Here is a 22,968-nt window from a genome sequence, read left to right as displayed (position 1 = left end):
TGCCAGTGCAGCACACTATGGTCTGCCTGGTTCTGTAACTCTATGTATTAGTTCTTCTGTAAGCAACTGATGTTAAAAGAGGGTTGTTACAGAAGCAGAGCTGAAGAACTCTGGTCTTTGAGAACTTCACAAAGGTGTATTTGGCATAAATACCCTGTTTTGCCAAAAATAAGACCTACCCCAAAAATAAGCCCTAGCATGATTTTTCAGGATTTTTGAGGATGCTCCAAATATAAGCCCTACTCCAAAAATAAGTCTTAGTTACAGTTATTTAAAAAGTCAATTTAAATAGTGTCGAGGCAGCTATAGATGTAAAAAAACTAGTAAGTATTGGAGAAAAAAATTAATATAAGACCCTATCATATTTTCAGGGAAACAGAGTAGCAGAGCCTATGTTGGCAGCAGAGGTGGCTATCAACTGCCCTGTTCACTGCTGGTTCCAGCTGCAACTTCAGCTTCTCAGTGGGGAAGGTGCCACCTCTGCTCAGACTTATTAAAGAAAGGAGCAGCTGGGGTGAGGAGGAGGGAGGAGTCTTGTTAGGGATGCACAAAAGGAGACAGAGAAGGAAAGATGCAAGGGAAAAGCAACATTTATAGGGAAAAAGCAGAGGAATGAGAAGCAAGGAGTAGCAGACCAACTGCTACACACTGTCCCCAGCCTCACCTGAGAGGAGGAGGGGGAAGGACTGAGTGTAGCCTTAGTGCAATGGGGAGCAGGAACCAGGGAAGAGGTGGGGCTAAACTGAGGCTGAGCTTTGGAAAGGGAAAAGAAAAGCATTACCCTAAGTGTTTAGTTGTCACCAGTTAGTTAATAATTAAAAGCTTATCCTAGCTTGCAATAGCCTAAATTGGGTGAAATGGCTTTGCCTAAAGTTTGGCTCAGAGCCAATAAAGCACTTCAAGCCTGTTAGAAGATAACATTTTATTTAGTGTTATTAAGAATCCAGACAAATTCCGGTATTTAAGTAAGTGGCATTCTTCAAACCTTTAAAAGCCAATCTCTGATTGTTAAATGTAACAATTACAAGAGTGAGAGAATATGAATTGGATCAGTCTCTTTTCCCGGGTAACACATGATAGGATGAGAGGAAATGGCCTCAAGTTGTGCCAGGAGAGGTTTAGACTGGATATTAGGAAAAAATTCTTCATGGAAAGAGTTGTGAAGCAGTGGAACAGGCTGCCTAGGGAAGTGGTTGAGTCACCATTCCTGGAGGTGTTTAAAAGATGTGTAGATGAGGTTCTTAGGGACATGGTTTAGAGGTGGATTTGGCAGTGTTAGGTTATTGGTTGCACTCAATGATCTTTAAAGTCTTTTCCAACCAAAATGATCTGTGATTCTATAAGCTAGGATCAAGTTTCTGTATTCATCCAATTTTACCTTAAACAACGTTATTGCTTTGAAGAAAGTCTTTCCTACATCTTCCATCCATGTGAGATGGCTTTATGCTGACATTAGATTTTTGCAGTCAGCCGCTTTGACTGATCAAGCAGTTCCCACCTTGCAATTGTGGAGAGATGAACTTCATCAGGCCCATCTGCCAGACGCAAGGTCCGTATATGAGCAAACCTGTGTGGGAAGAGCTGAATCAGCAGCAGATTTCTAATCCCGGTGCAGCAGCAAGCCAGTCTGATAGCAGGAGTTCTCAGTGCTGTTTTTGCTATAGCCACCCTCCTAACAATAGTCTCTTGGAAAAGAGCTATTGCACGGGAGGTACAGCAGAAAAATTGGGCTGAGATGTGTGTGGGCTGGATATTCTGAAGATTTGCTTCTTCCCAAGGCCAGAAGGGATATAGAAACAGATCCTCTGTGCTGCTGATAAGACATATTTTTGGTCTAGTGCCAGCTTTATTTGTGTGTGTGTGTTTAAAGGTAAAGCAATGCAATTGCATTGGAATTGAATTATAAAAGCGATTGTTTTAAGTTTTATAGTTTAAAGGCATATGGACCACGATTTTGGGCTACTTGAGATGAAATAGCATGTACCGGGTGTTATAAAATTATCTTAAAAGGAATGCTTAGAATCTAGAGATAAGCCTGTCTTACTCACATTAAAGCCAAAGGAAAATCTTGAGAAACTCCAGCTCCACCACACACTTGGATTGCACAGTCGATCACTTTAAGCACAGCTCGAGGGACAACCACTTTGGTCATGGCTACCTGGAGTTAAAAAAGAAAAGCCATGTTATCAGTAATTGTTTCATAAGCAAGTGAAAATGTTAATCTAACAGTTCTGCTGAAGATCAGTGTCTCACAGTACATTCCTTCCTCTTTGGACTGGAAGAAGGCTCTGCTTCTCCTGTTCCCTGCATAACGTAAAACTACTGCCAGGAGAGATAGTCACTCTGAAGTACCTCATTGTGCTGAGACAAATGAGCAATATTTGAACTACTATTTTTTAATACTTTATCAGATTGATCTCAAGGTTTCTGATTGAGAGTACTTTCCAATATCACGACAAGGCCATCTCTTTTCAACATGAAGCTATGCTCTACAAACAAAAGGATGTAACTTTTAGCAACATGTTTTCAGTTGGTGTTTCAACTGGTTGAATGCCCAGATACTGCAAAGAAAAATTTACCTCTTTCCTTGCTTTTCTATTGCCCAACATGTCGATCTTGCTGGCTGTTTTCAGCGTAAGCAGTCGAGCCTGTTCTATGCTAAGGCGGCATTCGGCGATCCAGTGGGCAATGACTTCCTGCAGAAACCAAAGCCAACAAGCACAAAGTCACTTGGTGCCGCCTGGCGTGTCTGGGCGAACCTCCCCTGAGGAAGATGCCTGTGCTCCTCAGCGTGTGTGTGTGTGTGTTCTGCCATTCAGAGACACACGTGAGCAAATGAAAGCTGGTTTGATATGTGTAATGTAACTTGAGGAAAAAAGGAAAGAAAACACTTGACTGACAGAAATACTAAAGATTGAGCAGTTCTTTTCCTGGCAGGAAAGAGGAAAAGGGGGGAAAAAGTCCAGATTCTGGTGCAGACTTGTTTTGTGGTCAGACCCGCTGCCTGCTACCTGTTTTCCTGAAGCCCTTCAGAGCCTGATGTTTACTCCCTGCTGTCCTTCACCCGCTACCAGGACTCACAACCCTCTCTCTGTGTAACAGACCCTGCTGTAACAAAACTTTAGCAAGGAGTGGTGAAAGAAGAATCAGTTCTGGTTCTCTTCAAACACTGGTGGTGTGTTACACACCCAAGCAAACAGCTGCAGGGTGGTGGCTGCTGCATCTGTGATGATAAATTATTAGCTCCCTTGATCCAAACAAGGTCTCAACAGCCCTTCCCTTCTCCTCTTAGCAAATTCTCTTCTGCAGCCAACATAACCACAGCAGAAAAAAAAAAGTTAATGTGATGCTCATCAATGCAAAAGCAGTTTGGAGCCAGAGCCAGCCTCAGGCACACCCTCCTGCCTGCAGGGTGGCTGCTGTAGCCTCAGCAGCTGCAGGAGGCACAAGCCAATGTGCAGCACTTGCTTCAGTGCAAAGTCTGGGGGCTTGGCTTTGCTTGTGCCAGAAGAGGTGGTGGTGACAGTGAGCCTGTCACCTGAGAAAGCCAACAGCATCGCCTCACCCTTAGCTACCCCGAGCTGTGAGGGCCTACACTGGCTCTGCAGCTGCCCTCCAGGTCTTGCTGTGGCATCAAACGTCAGTTTTACTTCAACGAGCTTCTGAGAAATAGAGTGCGCCTCACCCAGCTCTCGTGAATTCTAGGCTATAGTCATGAATGGAAGTTTGGCAATGACGTGACTGGAAAATAGATATGTAAGATTACTCCCTCTGGACCTGCACAAACAATGTTCTATTAACCTGTGCCAGACACTAATTCAGATTCCTCTTTCCATTGCCCTTACTTGTTTTTTCCAATAAAATCATCCTATCTTTTGGAAAAGAGTGAGGAACACTTGACAGGCCAACTACTAAATGCTGATTGCTCCTATAAAAGGCAGATTGGAATCGTTCCTACAAAAGGCAGATTGGAATCTTTTTATGATTCTAGCAAGCTCTCTCTCACGAAACAGTACATCAATTCCAGAACAAGACAAGACCAAAATCCCAATGTAGCTGTGGTTTGGTCTGTATGGTCACAAGTAAGGAAAAATACTTGACCAGAGAAGTAAACTTTTAGTCAAATTTGCACTCTTGAGTGCCTCTGGTAATCATGAACAGAGCTGTCAAGTGACAAATTCAATACGCAGAACTGGGGAATTCAGATTGTGAGTACAGAAACATAAGTTGTATGCCTGAAAAAATACTTGTCCAAACTGCTCAAGGGCAGCAGACAAAAATAACAACAAATATGGTGGCAAAATATGTATTCAAATCCAGCAAATGATACCCAATTCACTGCAAGGAAAAAAAAAAATCCTGTAGGCTATAGTCAAAACTGGTAGCTACGCAATGTGATTTTCTCCTTTGCCACCTGAGGGACTATGAATAGGAATTCAAGGTGAGGGCACATCGATTTCAGTGTCTGTTATTAGAGTCACTCGGTTCTGTGTGGGAAAAACAACAGGTAGCGGTTGGAGCACGTGAATTGAGATAAAGAGGGAACATGCTTACATGGTGATACAGTTTCTTCCCGAAAGTCTCTCTCTGTGCTGCACGCTGGCACAAGATCTCTAAAGCGGTTTCAGCTGCACCAAGGGACCTCATGCAGTGATGAATCCGGCCCGGCCCAAGCCGACCTTGAGCTATTTCAAAGCCTCTGCCCTCACCTGGTTGGAAAGAAAAACAAGCACATGCAGAATCCTTGACTCCTGCTTGAAATCAGCTGTGTCTCTGAGAAGAAGTGGCCTCATAGCACCACAGCTACAAGCAAGCTTCTTAGAGTTCATTTTGCAGAACTGTTTTGCTTGTTTACTCGAACTAGATCTATATTGACACACTGTTAATAATACAGCACAAAGTACACTCTAAGATGGTTTATGAGAGAGTTTGAGTTTGACTTACATGATTTAATTTAAATTTTGTTAATCTTACATTGAAAAATATATCTATGAGATTTGGTGTGAGAATCTGCGGGAAGACTTTGAGGTGTCCGGGTGCTTGGGCTACTCAAGAGAAAAAGCTCTTTGAGAAAAATAAAGACAGCAAAGCACTATAAATCCTCATTTCTTCTAAGTGAGCGAAGTAGAGCAAAGTTCTCCCTGCAGAAGGTCACAGTGCTGGCCTGCTCATTCCTTCATTTTTTTTCTTCAGTTCTGCTGTCTGCAGGCACCCAGGCTTGGATGACCACAGACTACAGCAGAACGCTCTTCTTAAAAGTCTGTAAAGTCTAGGAGAACTGGGTTTGGTAAATGAATGCCACTGACTGACAGTATCTGCTTTGTCCTGCTTCAGGGAAGTGATTTTCACACATCTACAGCTGCCCTGCTTCCTTCAATCACCTTTCTGCTCTAAACAAGTTAAATTCAAGAAGTAGGTAGACTGGTAAAAGAAGAGTGTGCTCTCTCTTACTTGTGTTTGAGACCATGGCTCAACTGACCATCGCTGTTTACAATAACTTATGCTGATTCATGAAATAAACCACCACTTCATAAAACTTGGTTCACTGCTGTATGTGTTAGAAAAGAATTAATACCTGAAACTCACCCAGTATGATATTGGAGACAGGTACTCGTACATCATTAAAGTGTATCTCAAAATGTCCTCCATGGAACTCATCTACAGGGACAGAGAAAACACAACAGCTTGGCAAAACAACGGAAGACAACAATACAGGCCTTCAATTCCTAACCCTTCTGCAACATAAGAATTTTACTGATTTATTTCATATACAATATTTATTAGTATTACTACAGCTTCTGAGAGCGCTAACAAATTAATACAAACAGATCTGATAAATATTATCACCTACGCAGATAGCCAAACACTGAGAGGGGTCTTATCAGCTTCAGCCCTGGAGTGTCCATGGGAACAATGATCATACTGTGCTGGTTGTACCTGATCAAGACAAAATGCACAAGTTATTATTAACTTTGAGCCTCCCTTCTGTCCCCTCCCTCCACTTTTTTTAATTTTCTATCCTCAATTTAACATTCACATAAAGCCCATGTTGAAATTTCCCCCTACCTATGACAGCCCTCCTGCCTGCATGCAGTGTGGATCGTGTGCTTCAACAACCCTGGAATCACCGGTCAACAAGCCAAGATGTCCTACTGGCATCTAATGCACCACAACTGAAAAATTACTATTTCTGTCAGTTCCGTGCAAGTACTTCTGTATCACCCAGTCAATTCCCCCATCCTTGACTTTCTCAAAACATGTTTATCATCATCATCATCATCATCTTGGCTTGCCTACAGTTTAGCAAAACAATCCCCATGTTTAAATTCCTGCAGAATATTTAAGGTCAGTTGTTAGTCACACAGAACTGGAGATAACATCCCAGGTCCCCAAGTTTAGTTTCCAGTTCCAGCACATGCAGCATCACATAATCCACTCCATGAACTTCTATTCAGCTTCTAAGAGCTGAACTTACCTAAGTTATTGCCAATGCCTGTACAGCCGGTGGACAAACCATCCTATATCCTATAAGCAAGTTACTGTTTACTTCTTAACGAAAGCTAGCCAAATCTGCAAACTTAGGATAATCAGTGGAATCTGGGCTAAAATCCAACTTGGAGATACAAACATTTCAATTCTTTCCTATTACAAGTTGTGTGATTTTAATGGAACCAGTCATGGAGCATTTTACTCATCACTTGCATATGTTTTCGTAAAAGGCTATTTTAGTTTGGTAACAACAGTTAAACAACATATATTTTTTTAAAACAAGAAGATGGAAGTATTCTATTTACACATATAGGAATGGAATGCATAGGTATGGTTACAGATGTGCAATACTCTCTGTTCACACAGCTTCTCATAACAAACATACCATGTTTCAAACCCTGCTTTCTATACCTACAGATAACTTTGTGAGAAACTTCACAGATAACTTCAGGTCCCTGATGGGCCACTTGTACTCATTCTGTTCAGGGAAGCTCTGACAAGTTTTGCTTTTATTATCATTTAAGCAAGCAATTCTTCTTGTTAATTGTTTTACATACTACACTTATGAAATAAATTGTAAGACAGAGATTAGTTGTTCATTGAACAACCGATGCAGACTAAAACTAATGTGACCAAGATGAAGTTAGAGAACCCCCCAAAATTTCCTGATCTAATTCATCATCCAGCTGTGCACACCAGAGTGAGTGCAATGGAGGGAGGAACACATGGCAACACAAGCTGGTGGCAGTGAAAAGGTTGAGAGGCTTCAGTCATCAGCAACTGACAGCAAAACAGAACCTTGGTCAGTAACAGACACGTGCAGGTTTACAATTCCCATGGAACTTATGAGCACATCCAACTGACCAAGGCAATTAATGGTATTTCACTTAACAATATTTCCTCTAAGAAACAAGTTTTAGGTAACTCTTCGAATCTCCTAGGAATCCTTACCTGGATGCTGAGGGGTTTTTGGTTTTGCCCATTACAATTGCAACTTTACAATTTGGGTTCCCAGCACCTTAAGAAAAGTCACAAACAAGAAAAAAGTTTTCAACAAAAAAATCTCAATGTAGAATCAAATGAGGTTTCATACTAATAAATCTTACTCTGTTCCTTTCGTGATACAGGAGCAAAAACACGCAATCTACTGTTTATGCTCTGAGTAATCAGACGGAAACAAAATACATCGTATTGCTTAACACGTAAAAGGGAGTTGACTTGTGGGGAAGGGAACAATGAAAAAGCCAAACATCCAAACCCTCCAGGATCCAGCCATCATGTATTCCTATGAATAAGAGAACATGAAGGTACTTGAAATGGAATCTAATTACTTCTATCTCAATTATAGCTAGGTAAATAAGTGTGACACAAAAGCACACCTGAAGGCAAGACACTGCCATTTCAAAACCAAAGCTTCTTGAAACTACAAAGACTGGAGAACTTATGTGGGAATGAAATGATGACCACATTATAACCAAATCATGCAAATAAAGCTGTGTTACCATGATGACTTTAATATGACTTCAATGTAACTTCTCTGGAATGAACATTTACCCCCCTTCTATGCAAATTATTTTAGTTTGTACCTTAAAGAAAGATCTGAGTGGAAATCATTACCTGAAAATAACCTGCCAGCATTTCAAGCCATATATAACATTATTTGAGACATATCTTTGTAGCATAAAGCGAGCATCTGAATGTATGAGCCCTAAGGGTTCTACCATTGAATAAATGGCATCATATTTCCAAGAGATTTAATCCCTACAATTGTTTCCTTTAAAGGTTTCTTAGTTCAAAAACATGCTCTCATTCCTTTCAAAGTCTCACACAGACAACAAACGTAGAGAAAAGTAGGCAGCATTCTACTTGACATATACAACAATCAGTACATTTTTTATTGCTATCTCAAAGCAGATGACAAGCTTTGCAGAGATTTAATTCAAGATTTGATCTGTACCAACCCAGTTTGTTTTGAGGTCAGAAACAAAGACAACTTTTAAACTTCTCTGGTAGGTGTTATAACAAGGTTTGGGAGACTCTGGTCCGGACAATACAACCACCTGGCTTGGAGCTGAGTTATTTCCTCCTAAGAGCAGCCACTGTGATGGCTGGGAAGTGGAAGAGAGATTTATTTCATTCTGATAAACACTGCGTGTTCTGAGGGCCAGACTGGTTGGCTGTTGAATTTCCTCTTTTGCAATATGCTATTCATCCATTGTTTTCAAGTGGAGTTATATTTGTGGCCCATAGCTGTACAGTGCCAATGAGCTAAAATATCAGAGTGGTAAGTTGTGTGTGTGGGGGGGAGATAAATCAACTTGGTAAAAAAGATAGATCTCAAACCGTTGGCTCATTTGGGCAACTGCAGCAAGTGGGTGACCAACCCCAAAATAACACAACATACGCTTTGCAATGTACTACCCTGCAAAGAGAAACACTACATTCTTAAGGGGTATTTGACTCTTCTCCTTTTCCACGGAAGGCAAAGAATAGCAAAAGTGGCATTTTCTGAAGCACATTTATCTTGAAGTGAGGTTTACAACAAAAGATACTTTGATTTTCTGTAATCTCTTCAAAAACTGTTTGGTAGACAAGCCTCAAGTCACAGCCCTGCTTCAAAAGAAGGCAGATTTCACCATGTTGTATGAAAAAAAAAAAATCAGAAAAGGCTTTCTTGTTGAACTTAGTGAGGAGTTCACTGAGAGTGAGACATCTGGTTAGTTGCTCTAAATCATTAGTACAAGTTTTTGGAAGGCAAATGAATATCTCCGTTTCATATGTACTTTTCCCCATCTGAATATAGCACAGGAAGGCAGATTCCTGGCCTTTCCACTCCTTAGAGTCTGAAGTTCTGAATACCCAAAACAAATTTATGCAACATCGTCCCATCAATGCCAGAAAGAAGTGCTGGTCTAATGCAAGACTCAAACAGACTCCAGTGCTTTGGAAGAAATGCAGACTGCCTGGATGTAATAAACCTCTCATTTGTAAATGGCATTTTTACATGACTTACAGAATTCAAAGCAGCTGCTGGTGGATGGGGGAAGGAGTCAGAGAAGCCTGTCATTTGGCAAGAGTTGGTACTAGTTTTGCAAGAAACTCACAACTGAACAAATAGAAATAGCAGATATTTTAGGAGGTCAGTTGAAGTATAGTTCCATACTAATAAGTTTTTAATAAGCTTTTTCATATATATATCTGCACAACCTGTCCAAAACTTTTAAAGCATAATGCTGCTACCTTGGCAAACATTGTAAGTTTAACTAATGTATTATATTTTTTAACTCTTCGTGGCACCCATATGGGCAAAGACAATGATATTTCAAAATGTGCATAGAGGGTTGCTCACAATCCTGTTAGAAACCTAATCTTTGCTGTTAGGGGTGCAACAGATTTAAGCTTACTGATCTTCACGCAGACAACTCACGTTCTTTCTGTCAGAAAGTAATAAATGTGGCACAGACATGGAGAGTACAACCTTTACTAAAAGAAGCTGCGATATCACCTGGTTTCAGAAGCCAATAGCACTTAATTCTTGCAACCTAGTTACCTATTCTTTGGTGTTCAGCCTTCAGATTTTTGGCTAATGCCCAGACTCCTGCCATGTTGGCTGCTACACCGCTGAGCCTAGTAGGTTAGTGCTCTCTGCTGAAGATCAGGGGTTTGGGGTGGCATTACAGACTTGGTAGCTTCCCAGAAGGGCACTGATGAACACATGTTCTGGACTCTCCTACAAGAATAAACTGGACTGAGTAGGGTGGTAGGGTGGATGGCAGCACAACATTGATTGTTGTAATATGGGGATCTTCTAACGGAGAAAAGGGGAGGCTGCTGTAATTTCTATCCACTTGTGAGACGTAGTTTTATCACATCTTCTCCAGATAACACCGCTGGGCATCTGGTTCACATATGGTAAAGATTATAATGCAGCTGCAAGCAAATTGGCACAACCAGTAATTGGTCCTTCCCAGCTGGAGCTCACAGCCTCAGATGGTGCCAGTGAGAACAGCTGCTCTCAACAACATTTAGGAATGGTTTTTCCTCACCTTCATCCCACTTCTACACAGCCACAAACTCTTCTTAGTTCAATGAGATCCATTCTCATTTTGCACTCTTACTTATCAAACAATTTGTATTACTTTTGAGCCTCTAGGGCCATACTGAAATCTAGTATTACATGACAGTAATCTTTCTGTACTCTGACTGAAAGGTTCTGTCCTCCCTGTGCCCTGCAAAGTTACAAGGAGCTGAGGTATTGTGATAAACAGCGCAGGATTTACATGAACTGCCTTCCTACAGCCTGCCCACAGGACCTCTTGGGTGCTGGTAACACAGCTGTCTTTTCTATAAGCAACAGACAGAGATATTTCCCTGGGAGCTTTCTCAGTTCTACCTGATTATTTGGGACCACATTGAAACAAACCTCATTCAGGACACAGAGATTAACTTATTTTGAAGAGATACAGCTCAGGCCTCTAAGCAACACAAGCTGTGAGAAGCAGACGTGCTGGAAGCAACCCAAATGGCTTATCTGCTGCTGTGAAGAACACCAGTGAAGTGCTGCGATAACTCCAGATGAAAACACTGCAGAAATATGCACAAACATTGCAGCACTCTTTCTCTGGACTCCAGTTCCTCTCCCAACCTATTTTTCTTTCTCATTGTGAATGCAAATGAAGGTAAAAGCATGTGGAAAACATCTGCCTGTTACATTCTTAGCTGCCCATTTTGAAAAAAACCCTTTCCTTGCACATATTCCAAAACAGTTGAAGCACAGACAGATGGCCAATCCAGATGTGTCAGGTGCATCGATTAAGCCAGCACATCAAAAAGCAAAACATGACCTCTGGTCTGCTAAAAATCTCTGTGTTGTTTGGCATCAATATTGCATTTACTGAAATCCATTAGACTGCTACAGGATACAGGACAATTAAAACAACAAAAAGCTGTGGAAGGTCATAGAAAGTTCCTGATACCCTGCACAAAGTATTCTTGCACAAAAGACCAATTTGAAGCTGTGGAGACTGTGGAAATTGAAGTAAGATCCAGTCACTTCAGGAATTCTTGGCATAGCTAAGTCCTTGCCTTAGTGCAAAAATACCAGTGTCTGCACTTGAGCTGCAGAACTTCTCCATCTTCCCTTTCCTGTAACAGTTTTGTCTCTTTATAACATAGACAGCACGCTGCAAGTGGAAAAAACCTCATGGATGGAATAGCATCTTTTTATTTTTCTTCCACAGTATCTGCCTGGCTTGTAGTGTCTGTAGAAATATTATCAAACAGTAACTTGTTTATTCAAGTCCCTGAGAACTCTCCCACAGGGTGCAGGTCTATCTGCTTATACTCTGGTTGACAGTTTGCCACTTGCTTTCACGTCTTTTCCCTATCATCTTCCTGGTTTTGTTCAATATCACATACTGAAAGAACAACCTCTCCCATCTCACAAAAACTGATATTTCTATTGTATCCCTAAAAAGTTACTTAGAAAGGGGATATAAGGATCGCTTAAAACCTTATAGAGGCAGCCACCAAAAGCACAGTAGTGTCCTGAGGAAACAACATAGTGACACCCCTCTGCCCCACAGAGACCTCCCCCTCTTTCTCTCCTTTTCTAATTTTAAACTTATGATTTTATAAAAGCCTTATAATTAGGTTAAAAAAAAAAACAACTTTCAGGAATTCACTTTTCACAGCAAAACAGTAAGAGGGTCTTGACCTCCCAAAGAACAATCATGTTCTGGCTGGAAGAGAGAAGAATGTAGGAAATGTACGTGTTCAACATGAGAAGGGTCTCCAGGAAAGCAGGAGTTGTATTTATCTTTTTTTAACTGGCAAGTCAAAATGAAAGTGCAACTGAGCTCCAGCTGAGGGTGTGGTGCTTGAAGACAAAATGCAATGTGTCAGACCAATTCAGATCATTTCACTGAAGCACCTCTCAGTTGCAGTCCCTGCTACTAGTCTGCTGAAAAAAGGTTAGTTTTGTTTTAATATTTACTGCTCTATATATTGTGATATACTTACCTTATCTAGATAGAGATGAGCTAGGATTTACTATCAGTTAAGCTGGCTTTACAGAGAGACATTTTGCTAAGGCGCATTCTTATTTCCAGTCTTAAAATTAGATTTGTTGAGGAGGAGAACAGAATACTGCTTAATTAGTTTTAAAAAAATCCGTCTGTTTAAACTGGGGGTATTAACTTCATTCAACATGTATTCACACAATCCCACGTCAAGTTTAAAGACACAGAAACACTGAATTTGTGTCTACAGGGAAGGCTGGAACAACTCTGCAAGAAAGCATGCAAAGCTGTCTATTAATATATCTATTACTATACCTCCTAGAAAACAGTACTTGAAAAAAACAGCTGAGGTTCTGAGCTGCTTGGGTATTTGTGGGCAGTTTTGTACGTGATAAGACTCCTTTTTGTGTATAATGTTCTGAGAAGTCTCCAGCTGCAAGATGCAGTGTACCCACAGCAATTTGATTCTGTAAGGAATTCCACACAGGCATAAGGGGTCTCGCTGTGTGGGATGGCAATGAAACCGAACCTGTTCCACCACAGTTCAGTACCTCACTCCCACGGGACCGCTCCGCTTTACGTAACGGATGTGTAAACGTGTGCCTGAGCAGCAACATTCACAGGAATGACAAATACAAATAGGTATGGTTAGCCAAAGCATAACCGTGTTTTTAAGCAACATTCACAGGAATGACAAATACAAATAGGTATGCCACTCAAAGCATAACTGTGTTTTTAAGGGAGAAAATTCAACTGTTGCATTTGAGATAACTCTGTTTCCATCTAGAACTTGGGTCATCCAAAAGCATTATCAGGCAGCGGAACATGTTCCTTGTCACAGCCAAACCGCTTAGTGATACACAGACTTCTTGAAGTTTGCACTGAAATGTTTATTGTTTTGCTTTCAAGAAAATTTGCCAGTGATCCAATTTGATTAAGCATTCCCAGATGAGTTCTGTAATAAGCATTTTAGACCATAACCAAATCTTTTCAGTTGAACTTCTCATTTTCTAAGTGGATTAAACTCCCTCTGCAGCAGTTTCTCTTCTACTAAGAGAAAATGCATTTGCTACTGATGTCTGAATCTCTCCCCAAAGTACGATATGGCTGCAAAATCCTGCTAACACAGCTTGTTAGACATAGAATAGACATCCCCAGCAAACTAATAAATAGAATTACTCTGTCTTTCCATTATTCTGCATGCTTCATTTAGGCAACAGTAAATGACAAATTACAAGACTTAAAGTAAGGGTAATCATCATTTAAAGTTTAACAGGAAGTGTTTTGAAATATTAACAAAATAATCTAACAAAATCATTAAGGATGAAGCCAAATCAAAGTTAATTTCTAACAAACACATTAAAAAATAGACAGCAGATTCACTGAAAAAAAAAAAAAATCAAGCAAAAATATAAATTATTCTTTTTTTTCTATTTAATTATTCTGAACCCTGATTATGAGATCAGTCAGAAATTTATTTTTCCTGGTAGACAGAATACCTTAAAAAATTTTAGGAGATACTGTTTATAATAAAGGTTTGGCAACCCTTTGTTTCAACCCTTATCTAAAAACCAGAAATGGTATTTTGAGTTTTCAAGCTTGAAAAAGCTTTGGGGCAGAACATCAGTTAAGAATACGCTTTCAGTAACACTGGCCTCAAATTCTGAAACACTGCAGATGATGAGAAAGGGGGTTAATGCTTTTCATTCTCAGCTACTTTTTGCCACTGCTACTAAGAAATTTCAGTCCCATTTATTTCAAGAAAACAGGGCACTGCAGGACTGTAACTTAAAATAGAAAGAATTTCAGCAAATTACTCAATGAACGCAATTACGGGAAAAGAAGAAAATACTGTAGGACATGACTTGCTTAAGACACAGCCTGAAGACACGAATACTCAAACTTCAACCCTGAGCTGGCAGTGAGAACACAGCCTGAGTGTTTACGGAGCAAATCTGTGATGAGATAGTACGTGATAAAACAGCAGTTTCTGAGCTGTTTGGGTACTTGTGGGCAGTTCTGTATGCGATAAGATTCCTTTCTGTCATAACATCCTGAGAAGTCTCCAGCTCTAAGAGGCAGTGTACCCACAGCAACGTGATTCCGCAAGAAATTCCCTGCGGACATGGCTTGTTGTGTGGGATGGAATCTAAACCAAGTTTGTTCTGCTGCTCAGGAACTGACCCCACTGCTGTGCTTTACCTACTGGGCATGCATATGTGCCCCTGAGAAACAAACAAGCACATTCTACCCATACTATAGTCATATGCCAAAGCTGCCAAAATTTATGACAGTAGGCACAGAATACTACTGCTTGCCTCTCAGTTTTAACCTGTTAGTATTCCTTATCCACTCTATACTAATAGCATTTACTGCCTTCAACTGGTACTACTTTGCTCTGCAGAGAGGAAGGTGCAACGTCAAGCCCATAAAACGGGTGTCAAACTCATTTGTGGGAGTAGTTACAATTACACAGTCATAAAATTACATTTGGTCCTTTGAAGGCAACCACGAGGCTGCTGTGGCCCCCAGTAAAAATGAGTCTGACACTCCTGCTAAGGGTATAGTCAAATTTATTTTGCAATGGAATATTGTCAAACATAACTGAGTCAGAGCAGTTTAAGCAATGATGGCTCCTCAGCTGAAACATGGAAACCAGTGAAGTGCATTCCAGGCACCTTGCAATCTCAAATGCCAAGGCTAATGAAAGCATTTCAGTTGAATCCATTTTACAGTGCATTGCACACACAGATGTTGCGAGTTACCCCATTTCATGTGAGAATTTGAGATTTTGTCTTCTGCCTCTGTCACTGTCTAGCTCTATTTTGATTATTTACAAATGTATTATCAATATCAAAGTTCTTTAAACTTGAGCAACCCTGAGCAAGGGTTTTAGGTTTCAACAGAAATTTAAAAACTTGAACCCAGTATTATTTTTTTGTGTCTTGTAGCTTTGCCACGGGCTGGGATATGAATAACTCAACTGATTACTGGATTGAGGATGAAGAGGATGATCTCAGCTCTGTTATAGATTACAATACGTATGAGCTTCTCTGTGAAAAAGGTGATGTGAGAAATTTCAGTAAATTATTCCTTCCTGTGTTCTATGCATTGGCTTTCACTGTCGGAGTCGCTGGAAATTCATTAGTGGTCGCAATTTATGCCTACTGCAAGAAACCGAAGACTAAGACAGATGTGTACATCATGCATCTGGCCATTGCTGATCTGCTCTTGCTCTTCACGCTCCCTTTTTGGGCTGCAAATGCAGTGCAGGGATGGGAACTCGGCAACTCAATGTGCAAGCTCGCATCTTCTCTGTACACCATGAATTTCAGCTCCAGCATGTTGTTCCTGGCCTGTATCAGTGTGGATAGATACAGGGCCACCTCTGAGCCCCGGGGTAGCAGAAGTGTTGGTAAACACTGCAGCATCACCTGCATCTGTGTCTGGCTGGCTGCCATTTTCCTCAGTATCCCTGAACTGATATTCAATCAGGTCAAGAAACACAATGACAGGAATGAATGCCTTCCTGTATTTCCAATGAACATGGAAACACTCTTAAAAGCCACCATTCAAATCCTGGAAATTATCCTGGAATTTCTGCTTCCTTTCCTAGTCATGCTAATTTGCTATTCAGCTACTGCTCGAGCAATCTTTAGATCTGCAAATGCTAAAAAATCGAGACCCTTCATGGTTCTGCTGGCAGTCGTCGCTACTTTCATCATTACCCAGCTACCTTACAACATTGTTAAATTCTGGCGAGCCATAGATATCATCTACATGTTGATCACTGACTGTGATGCAAGTAAAACCATAGAAGTTGCACTCCAGGTCACCAAGAGCATCGCTTTGTTTCACGCCTGCCTGAACCCTCTTCTCTATGCCTTTCTGGGTGCCTCTTTTAAAATGCATATTATGAAAATTGCAAAAAATTATGGATATTGGAGAAGACATCAACAGAATGGAAGACCTGAAGAAATTTCTATGAATTATGAAGACCATACTGAAGAAACAACTAGTTTCACTCTATAGACTCTCCATTACTTTCGTTATCATGTATAAGCACAGGAATTATATACTAATTATTATATACTAATTCTGGGGGTATGGTTTCAGCAGCTGTTTGTCTGCAAGTAAACTAAAATATATGGAGATACAATAAAATCAACTAATACAAAAAAGCGCACCGGCTGTCATTTATTCATATCTTAATGTTTGTTTTGTTTTAGAAGGTAATGACATCTCTCATGATACGCATTTATCAACCAGCAAAGGCTAGAGGCCTGCCTTGATGAATAAGAGAGGTTCTGACTCCATATGGAGTTCATGGTCAGTGGAATTTACAGTTTTTCCATGGAAAGGTACCAAAGGTGTTCCCTGCTGAAGTGCTGGTGGATATTCCAGGAAAACAGCAGTTTTCCATGACTCTCTGGAAGCATTTCAAATATATATACAAATAACACATTAGCTTTCAAAATGGAAAAAAAAAAAAAAAAAAAGTGGTATTAGAGCATACTGTCCCTGCCTTCAAACATTCCAGGGCTCTGACAAAATGCCTGATCTAGGGCTAATGAAAGCCAAAAAGAATCTCTCATTTTTAGACACTGTTCCTAGTTACACAATTGTGGACTGGAACAAAAAGCTCTAAAATGACAGACAAGAAGCAACAGTAGCACAAACAAGACACAGGCCTCTTCTCTCTGTTTGGATAACAAACTCTTACAGAATTTCTGCCCAGTATTTTGAGAAATACTAGGGCGCAGAAAGATAAGTCAGAAGTGCTTGACAGATGGTCTACACATGCACCATAAATCTGCCATGTTTAAGCCATACTGGATTTACTGCAGACATGCAAAAAATCCATGCAGAGCATGGTAAGAAACTCCAGTTTTTTCATAAGCAAATGACTCCTTGCATGTGTGATTTATATTTTATCTTCACAAATACAGAGTGGTTGCACCCAGAGTGACATTCTGACCAGGCTGTCAGGCTTCTGGAATTGCCAAACATCCAAGATCCTCATGTCCCCCTCAGAGTAAAAAGGAAAAACAAACAAACAAAAATGAAACCAAAGCATAAACCAAACCAAAAACCAACACCAAATCAAACAAACACAAACAAAAAAACAACCAGGCAGAAGATTCTAAGGCAGAGCTGTATGAATGTGTTTCTCAAATTTCTTGAAACTGCAGCACCTTTTGTGTGCCTGTCTTTATGCAAATCTGACTGATCTAGTGATTTTTTCTACAAATACGACAAACCAAATCATGCTTACTTTCTTATGCTTACTCTGCTTTTTGTAATTCATATAACTAATTTTATTAATAATATTTTGTGTGTATGACCTCCTACAAACTTTCCCATTACTTCCTTAGGAACTGCAATGCACACTTGAGAGACACTGATCCAGAGCAAAAGCAGCAGCCAGCAGTAAAGTGACACTCCCAGACCAAGAGACAAGATAACGATGTCTCTTTTTGCCACCAGTTTTGCAGTATACCCAAACCTCACACACAGGCTGCCAAAGACAGCTTAATGAAAACAAAGTTTAAAGGCTATGGCCATAAATGTGTAAATTATCTGATGGAAAGAGGTAATGTTTAAAGAACAACAGTAGCAATAAAGAATAATTCCTTCTGTGATATGAAGTCAGAAGTTCCAAAAAGGGCCCAAAACCCAAAATCGCATTTGAGTGTTGGACTTCACAGAACAAAAGCTTGATTCAGCTCTCTATGGTTTTACATTCTATTGCCTTCACCCGAGAAGTGACAATTTTCCATCTTAGAAAAGGAGCACAACTTTTTTTGTTTTACCAGCTCTTGGAAAGAATTTTAGACGTAGTCATTCTTATTTAGGGTGTCTGTACTTACCACTGCTCCACCACTTCTTGCCATTGATCACGTAACTGTTTCCATCTCGCTCAATGCTGCACTGCATATTAGTGGCATCACTTGAAGCCACATCAGGTTCTGCGTTAAAGAAAATAAATAAATCAAACCACTGAGTTAAATATACAGGTAGTACTATCACCACGGATACAGGGATCTAGATACACTGTACTGATGGTAATGCTGTTTTGTTCTCAGTAGACAAACTGTGAACCTTGCTCTGCTGGTGGTCAAAGGCTTTCTATCTTCTAACAACCTGTTATTCATGGCCAGTTTAAACTAACTTCTTTTGGGGCTCAGACTACTCTTAACAGCAGTCTTACTTCCCTCATGTTTTTAAATCCTTCCCTCTTCCAATGTACTTATAGATGTATTTCTCCTCAGCTTTTTTGTTTTAAGTAGATTTAAGATACTTTCGTGATGGTTTACGAAATAGGTTACACAAACCAGTTGTCAGAAAAATGTCATCAATTATTGTTTGAAATAGGAAAGACTCTTCGTCTCTCCTTTCACCCTTAACTTCTTTTATAGGCAAACTTCTTTTAAAGCTAAAGCATCTTTTTGCTCTTGGTGAACACACTGAATCATAATTTGCAAAATAAGGGTCCAGCTCTGCAAGACTGAGCTCCCCCAACTCCCGGTGACACAGAAAGATCAAGATTTTGACTTCACATATTCAAAAGTTACATCCAGGCCTTCCACACATGCTGAATACTATGAGCTTGCAAGATCCAAAATGAACATAATGCTGAGCTACAGACATAAAACAAGCGCATTGTATGTTTTGTTAGTTAGATCCAGGTTATGTCTTAAAACCTCTAGCTACAACATACTGCAAAACTACACAACTTTAATCACGATAATCAGACTTGCACCTAATTGCACCTTTCTACAGAAGCCTAAAACACACTACAAAAAAAGATTATCTGTTGTATCTATTGTAAACCATTTTGGTACAATTAAACATGTTTTACTAGTATTAAAAATAAACTGAAAATATATGGAAAGCAAATATTAACTACTGTAGCCATGAGAAACAGTAACTATCAGGGAAGGGCAGCAAGGGTGCTTCACTTTGCATTCACACCTCATGGATGATTTCATTTTCAAACACATATACAGATATAGTGGGAATTTCTGTATTAATTGTAGTTTTGTACCTTTTGCACATGCCATATGAAATTTCTGCCAATTGCCTCTTTCTTCTCAAGAAAAATGTACCTGTCATGCAGAAGCAAGAACTAATTTTCCCTTCTAGGAGAGGTTCCAGCCACTCTTTCTTTTGCTCTTCAGTCCCATACATGTGGAGGACCTCCATATTCCCAGTGTCTGTAAGAAATCAGCAGTCATGTTTACTTGTGGAGACACACAACTCGTAAGGCTTAAGATGCCCAGCTTTTCAGTGCTTTCATGCTGTAGCTATGGGACAGGGTTGCTAACCTGGTGCATGACAGTTCAAAATCTCAGGAGCAAAGAAGGATTTCCCCGTCTCCTCAGCTATTAGTGCATAGTCAAGTTGGCTGAGACCACTGACAGCTGGGAGAAAAAGGTTCCACAGACCTTCTGCTTTGGCCATTTCCTGTTCAAAGAATAAACAGAGAAAAACACTAGCAATAAATCTTAGCAAAAAAATAAAATATGGCTTGATGCCCATTTTGCTTCCTACCTGCCTAACATACTGCCCAATATATCTGATGCCTTTTTTCAATATCTGTTTTCAATAGGTGCAGTCTTTGACTTAGAGTTCAGACATATATACCCCCTCACAGAACTCACTTTTGCTTTCCTCCTCTCTTACTTGTATGTCTCACCTCCTTTCATACACTTCCTTCCCTTACACTGTTCCTCATGATGTTTCTTTCCATGCAGAGAAACTTCTCCAGCAGCATACACCAAACTTATGTTCCATGTCAGTGCCTGTTTCTTTTACTGCTAGTGCTCAAGGATATTTATTATCCCATACCTTGAGTCTCTCAAAGAGTGGTGGTTTCTTCCATTTTTCCTCAGTATTTCCATGTTCAGAATAGTATTTCATTATTTCCTTAGAGAAACAATTAAGAAGATACTTGTTTAAATTAAGAATACATGTAACATATACAAGTAATAATAGGGTGTCTTTTCCACCCCTACACCACAAGAAACCAATAAAAAAACATTCAACACAGGTTTTCATTATGTAGTTGGTTGCATTATAAAATTAAAAATACAATTAAAAATCAAACTGCAATCTAGTCATTTTGCAATACAGTAAATGCTTCACGGAGATGACCCCAATCAGTAAATCCTTTCATACAGGGAAATGCTTTGGGGTGGTTTAAAATATGTGATGATGATGGTAGAAGGCCAGTGTTGGCTGATGATACAAGTAACTGTTACCAACAGTATGCACAAAAGGCATAAATCCAAAAGTAAAACAACAGATAAAAGCCAGACACTTAAGATTTAGGTTTCCCATCACAACATTCATATATATAAACCAGTTAATCTTTATTGAACTGAGAAAACCCACGAAGAATGCTTTCTTTTTCCTGTCAAAATAATTCCTTAACAGATTATGTAAAGTCGTTCCAAGCACCAGTGATTAGTACTAAGTAAAATAGTGTATTCAGTAATCCTAGTATTTTCACAACTACGTTTCAGCAAGGCCCAGCACTTCTTCAAAGTTGGTCCTGAACTAGTTTTAGAATAAATAAAAGTAGTGCCCTCTTCTGAAAATCACACAATAAGACAAATTCTGAAGTAGAATTTACAAGTCATGATTCATAACTTACTATCAAAAAAAAACTAGAAGCACAATGCCACTCATGTGGTTATTTGTGGTCCATTTGTTTTAAAAGCAAGTACATTAATTATTGCAACTATTTCTCAGACAATCCAAAACTAGTTACAGAAAGACTTTTAAGAAACTTTGCATATCAAGACCTTCTGCTTTCAGCCTCTCCTTGTGATAGGCAGATGCATTAATCTTTTAGATTAATATGTCCCCTGCACTTCTGCCTGATTGCAAAGAAGAAAAAACAATCAAACTAACAAAAGCTGAAAAACCCAATTCTGCTACACAAGTCTTCTGTGCTTCCATGAGGCTAAATGCTGAACCAATGTTTTCTAAGTGGAAAATTTCTAATCTCTCTGGGCTAAGAAGTAAAATGCTTCATCTTATTTTCTCTTGCACTATCTGGGAACTTCAGCAGATATTTCACTATCTGATTTCAAACTTCCACTCATATGAAATACACTCAGGAATGTGGCCAAGTTAATACGCTATGGTATCACAGTTTTTGTCATAAAAGTCATACCTCAAAAAAAGAGGCAAGAAAACACAACCATTCAACTTTGTATGGTTAAAACCAGTAGTTTTCATCTTTTAACTAAGCATCTTTGCGTTTAGTATGTAAAATTTCTAGGGTTTTGTTAGTGTTAAAAGTATTTTGGGCAAATACCTTTAAAAAGTATTTATTTTTAAAGAGAATACTCTTAAAACTTTTTAAAGGTTAAAAAGTGACACATAGCATTCATTAAAAATGCACACAATATTTTAACTCTGAAAAAAAAATTAATGCAGACTATAATGATTTCTGTTAATATTTTGCAATGCCGCAAACACCACTGCATGAAAATAAGGCTGTTTAAAAAAAAAAAAAAAATTAAAAATACAGGAGGGCATGACTTCTGTACATAGCTTTACATTTTTAAAATTCTGCTTACAAAATGTTCATTTATAAATAGGTTTACTAAAAGCTTTTACCTTCTCAGCTGGATATATGTGCTCCTTCATGAACTGCTTGACCTTCAGTAGAACTTCTTGGCCTTTCCTACTTTGATGGAACAACTCTCCAGAAATGCTGTGATGTGTGCTACTGAAAGATGACCTAAAGAAAGCATTCAATGCAATAACAAGCAATAATATTTAAATACCTGTATACGGCAGGTTATAAGTGAAGACATTGTAAAATCTTTGCCTTCCCTTTGATCAGGAGTTTAGATTACCCTTACCTTTTTGAGAGCTCTAACCCTCTCTCTGCCAAAGGCTCCACAATCTTAGCAAATTCATGACTATTCTCTGCAGAAGCATTTCCAATGAGATATCTTGCATATACACCCTAAAACCAAAGGAGAGGCATTTATGGTATAATTATGCACTTTAAATTGTCTATTTCTTTTAGACTGGTGATTTCTTTAACTATGAAAGCAACACTTAAATGCACATATTCTTAATAGGAGAAAATTAGGGCACTGACAGATTTTCTTGGGATGTGTTAATATTGGGTTTGGTCCACTTCTGATACAATGGAGAAGCCTGGCACACAAGAGAAAAACAGCATACCCCAGCCACACTAAACTAAATGAAAATCACAAAAAATAGTAGAGAAAAAGAGAAAAATACAGCCACACATGATATTGCAAGCCCAGCCTGTGCCTTAAGCCAACTGACAACAGTACACACACATATGATTATTATCCACAACTACATTAACTATCCACATATATACTCTTACTCCAAATTAATACCAGTTAGCTTATCCCACATTACTTATGATGATCTCATGCTACAACTCATTAAAATATACTTA

The 22,968-nt window shown here is 39.4% G+C and overlaps 2 protein-coding genes across 3 annotated transcripts in view; one reads left to right on the top strand and one right to left on the bottom strand.

Moving 5' to 3' along the window:
• Nucleotides 1–907: 907 nt before the first annotated feature.
• ACAD11 (acyl-CoA dehydrogenase family member 11) overlaps nt 908–22,968 on the bottom strand; it is a 29,849-nt gene continuing 7,788 nt past the window's right edge. For both annotated transcript variants that reach the window (XM_065830244.2, XM_071804875.1), the window contains exons 8-20: nt 22,391–22,497; nt 22,143–22,266; nt 20,361–20,438; nt 19,838–19,976; nt 19,619–19,726; nt 18,380–18,478; nt 7,441–7,507; nt 5,852–5,937; nt 5,587–5,658; nt 4,555–4,709; nt 2,580–2,696; nt 2,049–2,158; nt 908–1,567 (exon numbers count right to left, since the gene is read on the bottom strand). In XM_065830244.2, the coding sequence (XP_065686316.1) occupies nt 1,453–1,567; nt 2,049–2,158; nt 2,580–2,696; nt 4,555–4,709; nt 5,587–5,658; nt 5,852–5,937; nt 7,441–7,507; nt 18,380–18,478; nt 19,619–19,726; nt 19,838–19,976; nt 20,361–20,438; nt 22,143–22,266; nt 22,391–22,497 (1,377 nt within the window). In that variant the 3' untranslated portion in view covers nt 908–1,452. The remainder of the gene's footprint in view (nt 1,568–2,048; nt 2,159–2,579; nt 2,697–4,554; nt 4,710–5,586; nt 5,659–5,851; nt 5,938–7,440; nt 7,508–18,379; nt 18,479–19,618; nt 19,727–19,837; nt 19,977–20,360; nt 20,439–22,142; nt 22,267–22,390; nt 22,498–22,968) is intronic.
• Nucleotides 12,316–16,686, top strand: ACKR4 (atypical chemokine receptor 4). The gene is given in 2 exon segments (XM_065830247.2): nt 12,316–12,461; nt 15,461–16,686. Coding segments are annotated over 2 exon segments (1,158 nt in total). The 5' UTR covers nt 12,316–12,384; the 3' UTR covers nt 16,542–16,686.

Source organism: Patagioenas fasciata, chromosome 2 (genome assembly GCF_037038585.1).
Source record: "Patagioenas fasciata isolate bPatFas1 chromosome 2, bPatFas1.hap1, whole genome shotgun sequence".
NCBI classification, from domain to species: Eukaryota; Metazoa; Chordata; class Aves; order Columbiformes; family Columbidae; genus Patagioenas; species Patagioenas fasciata.
This window is presented reverse-complemented; position numbering and strand designations above follow the sequence as displayed.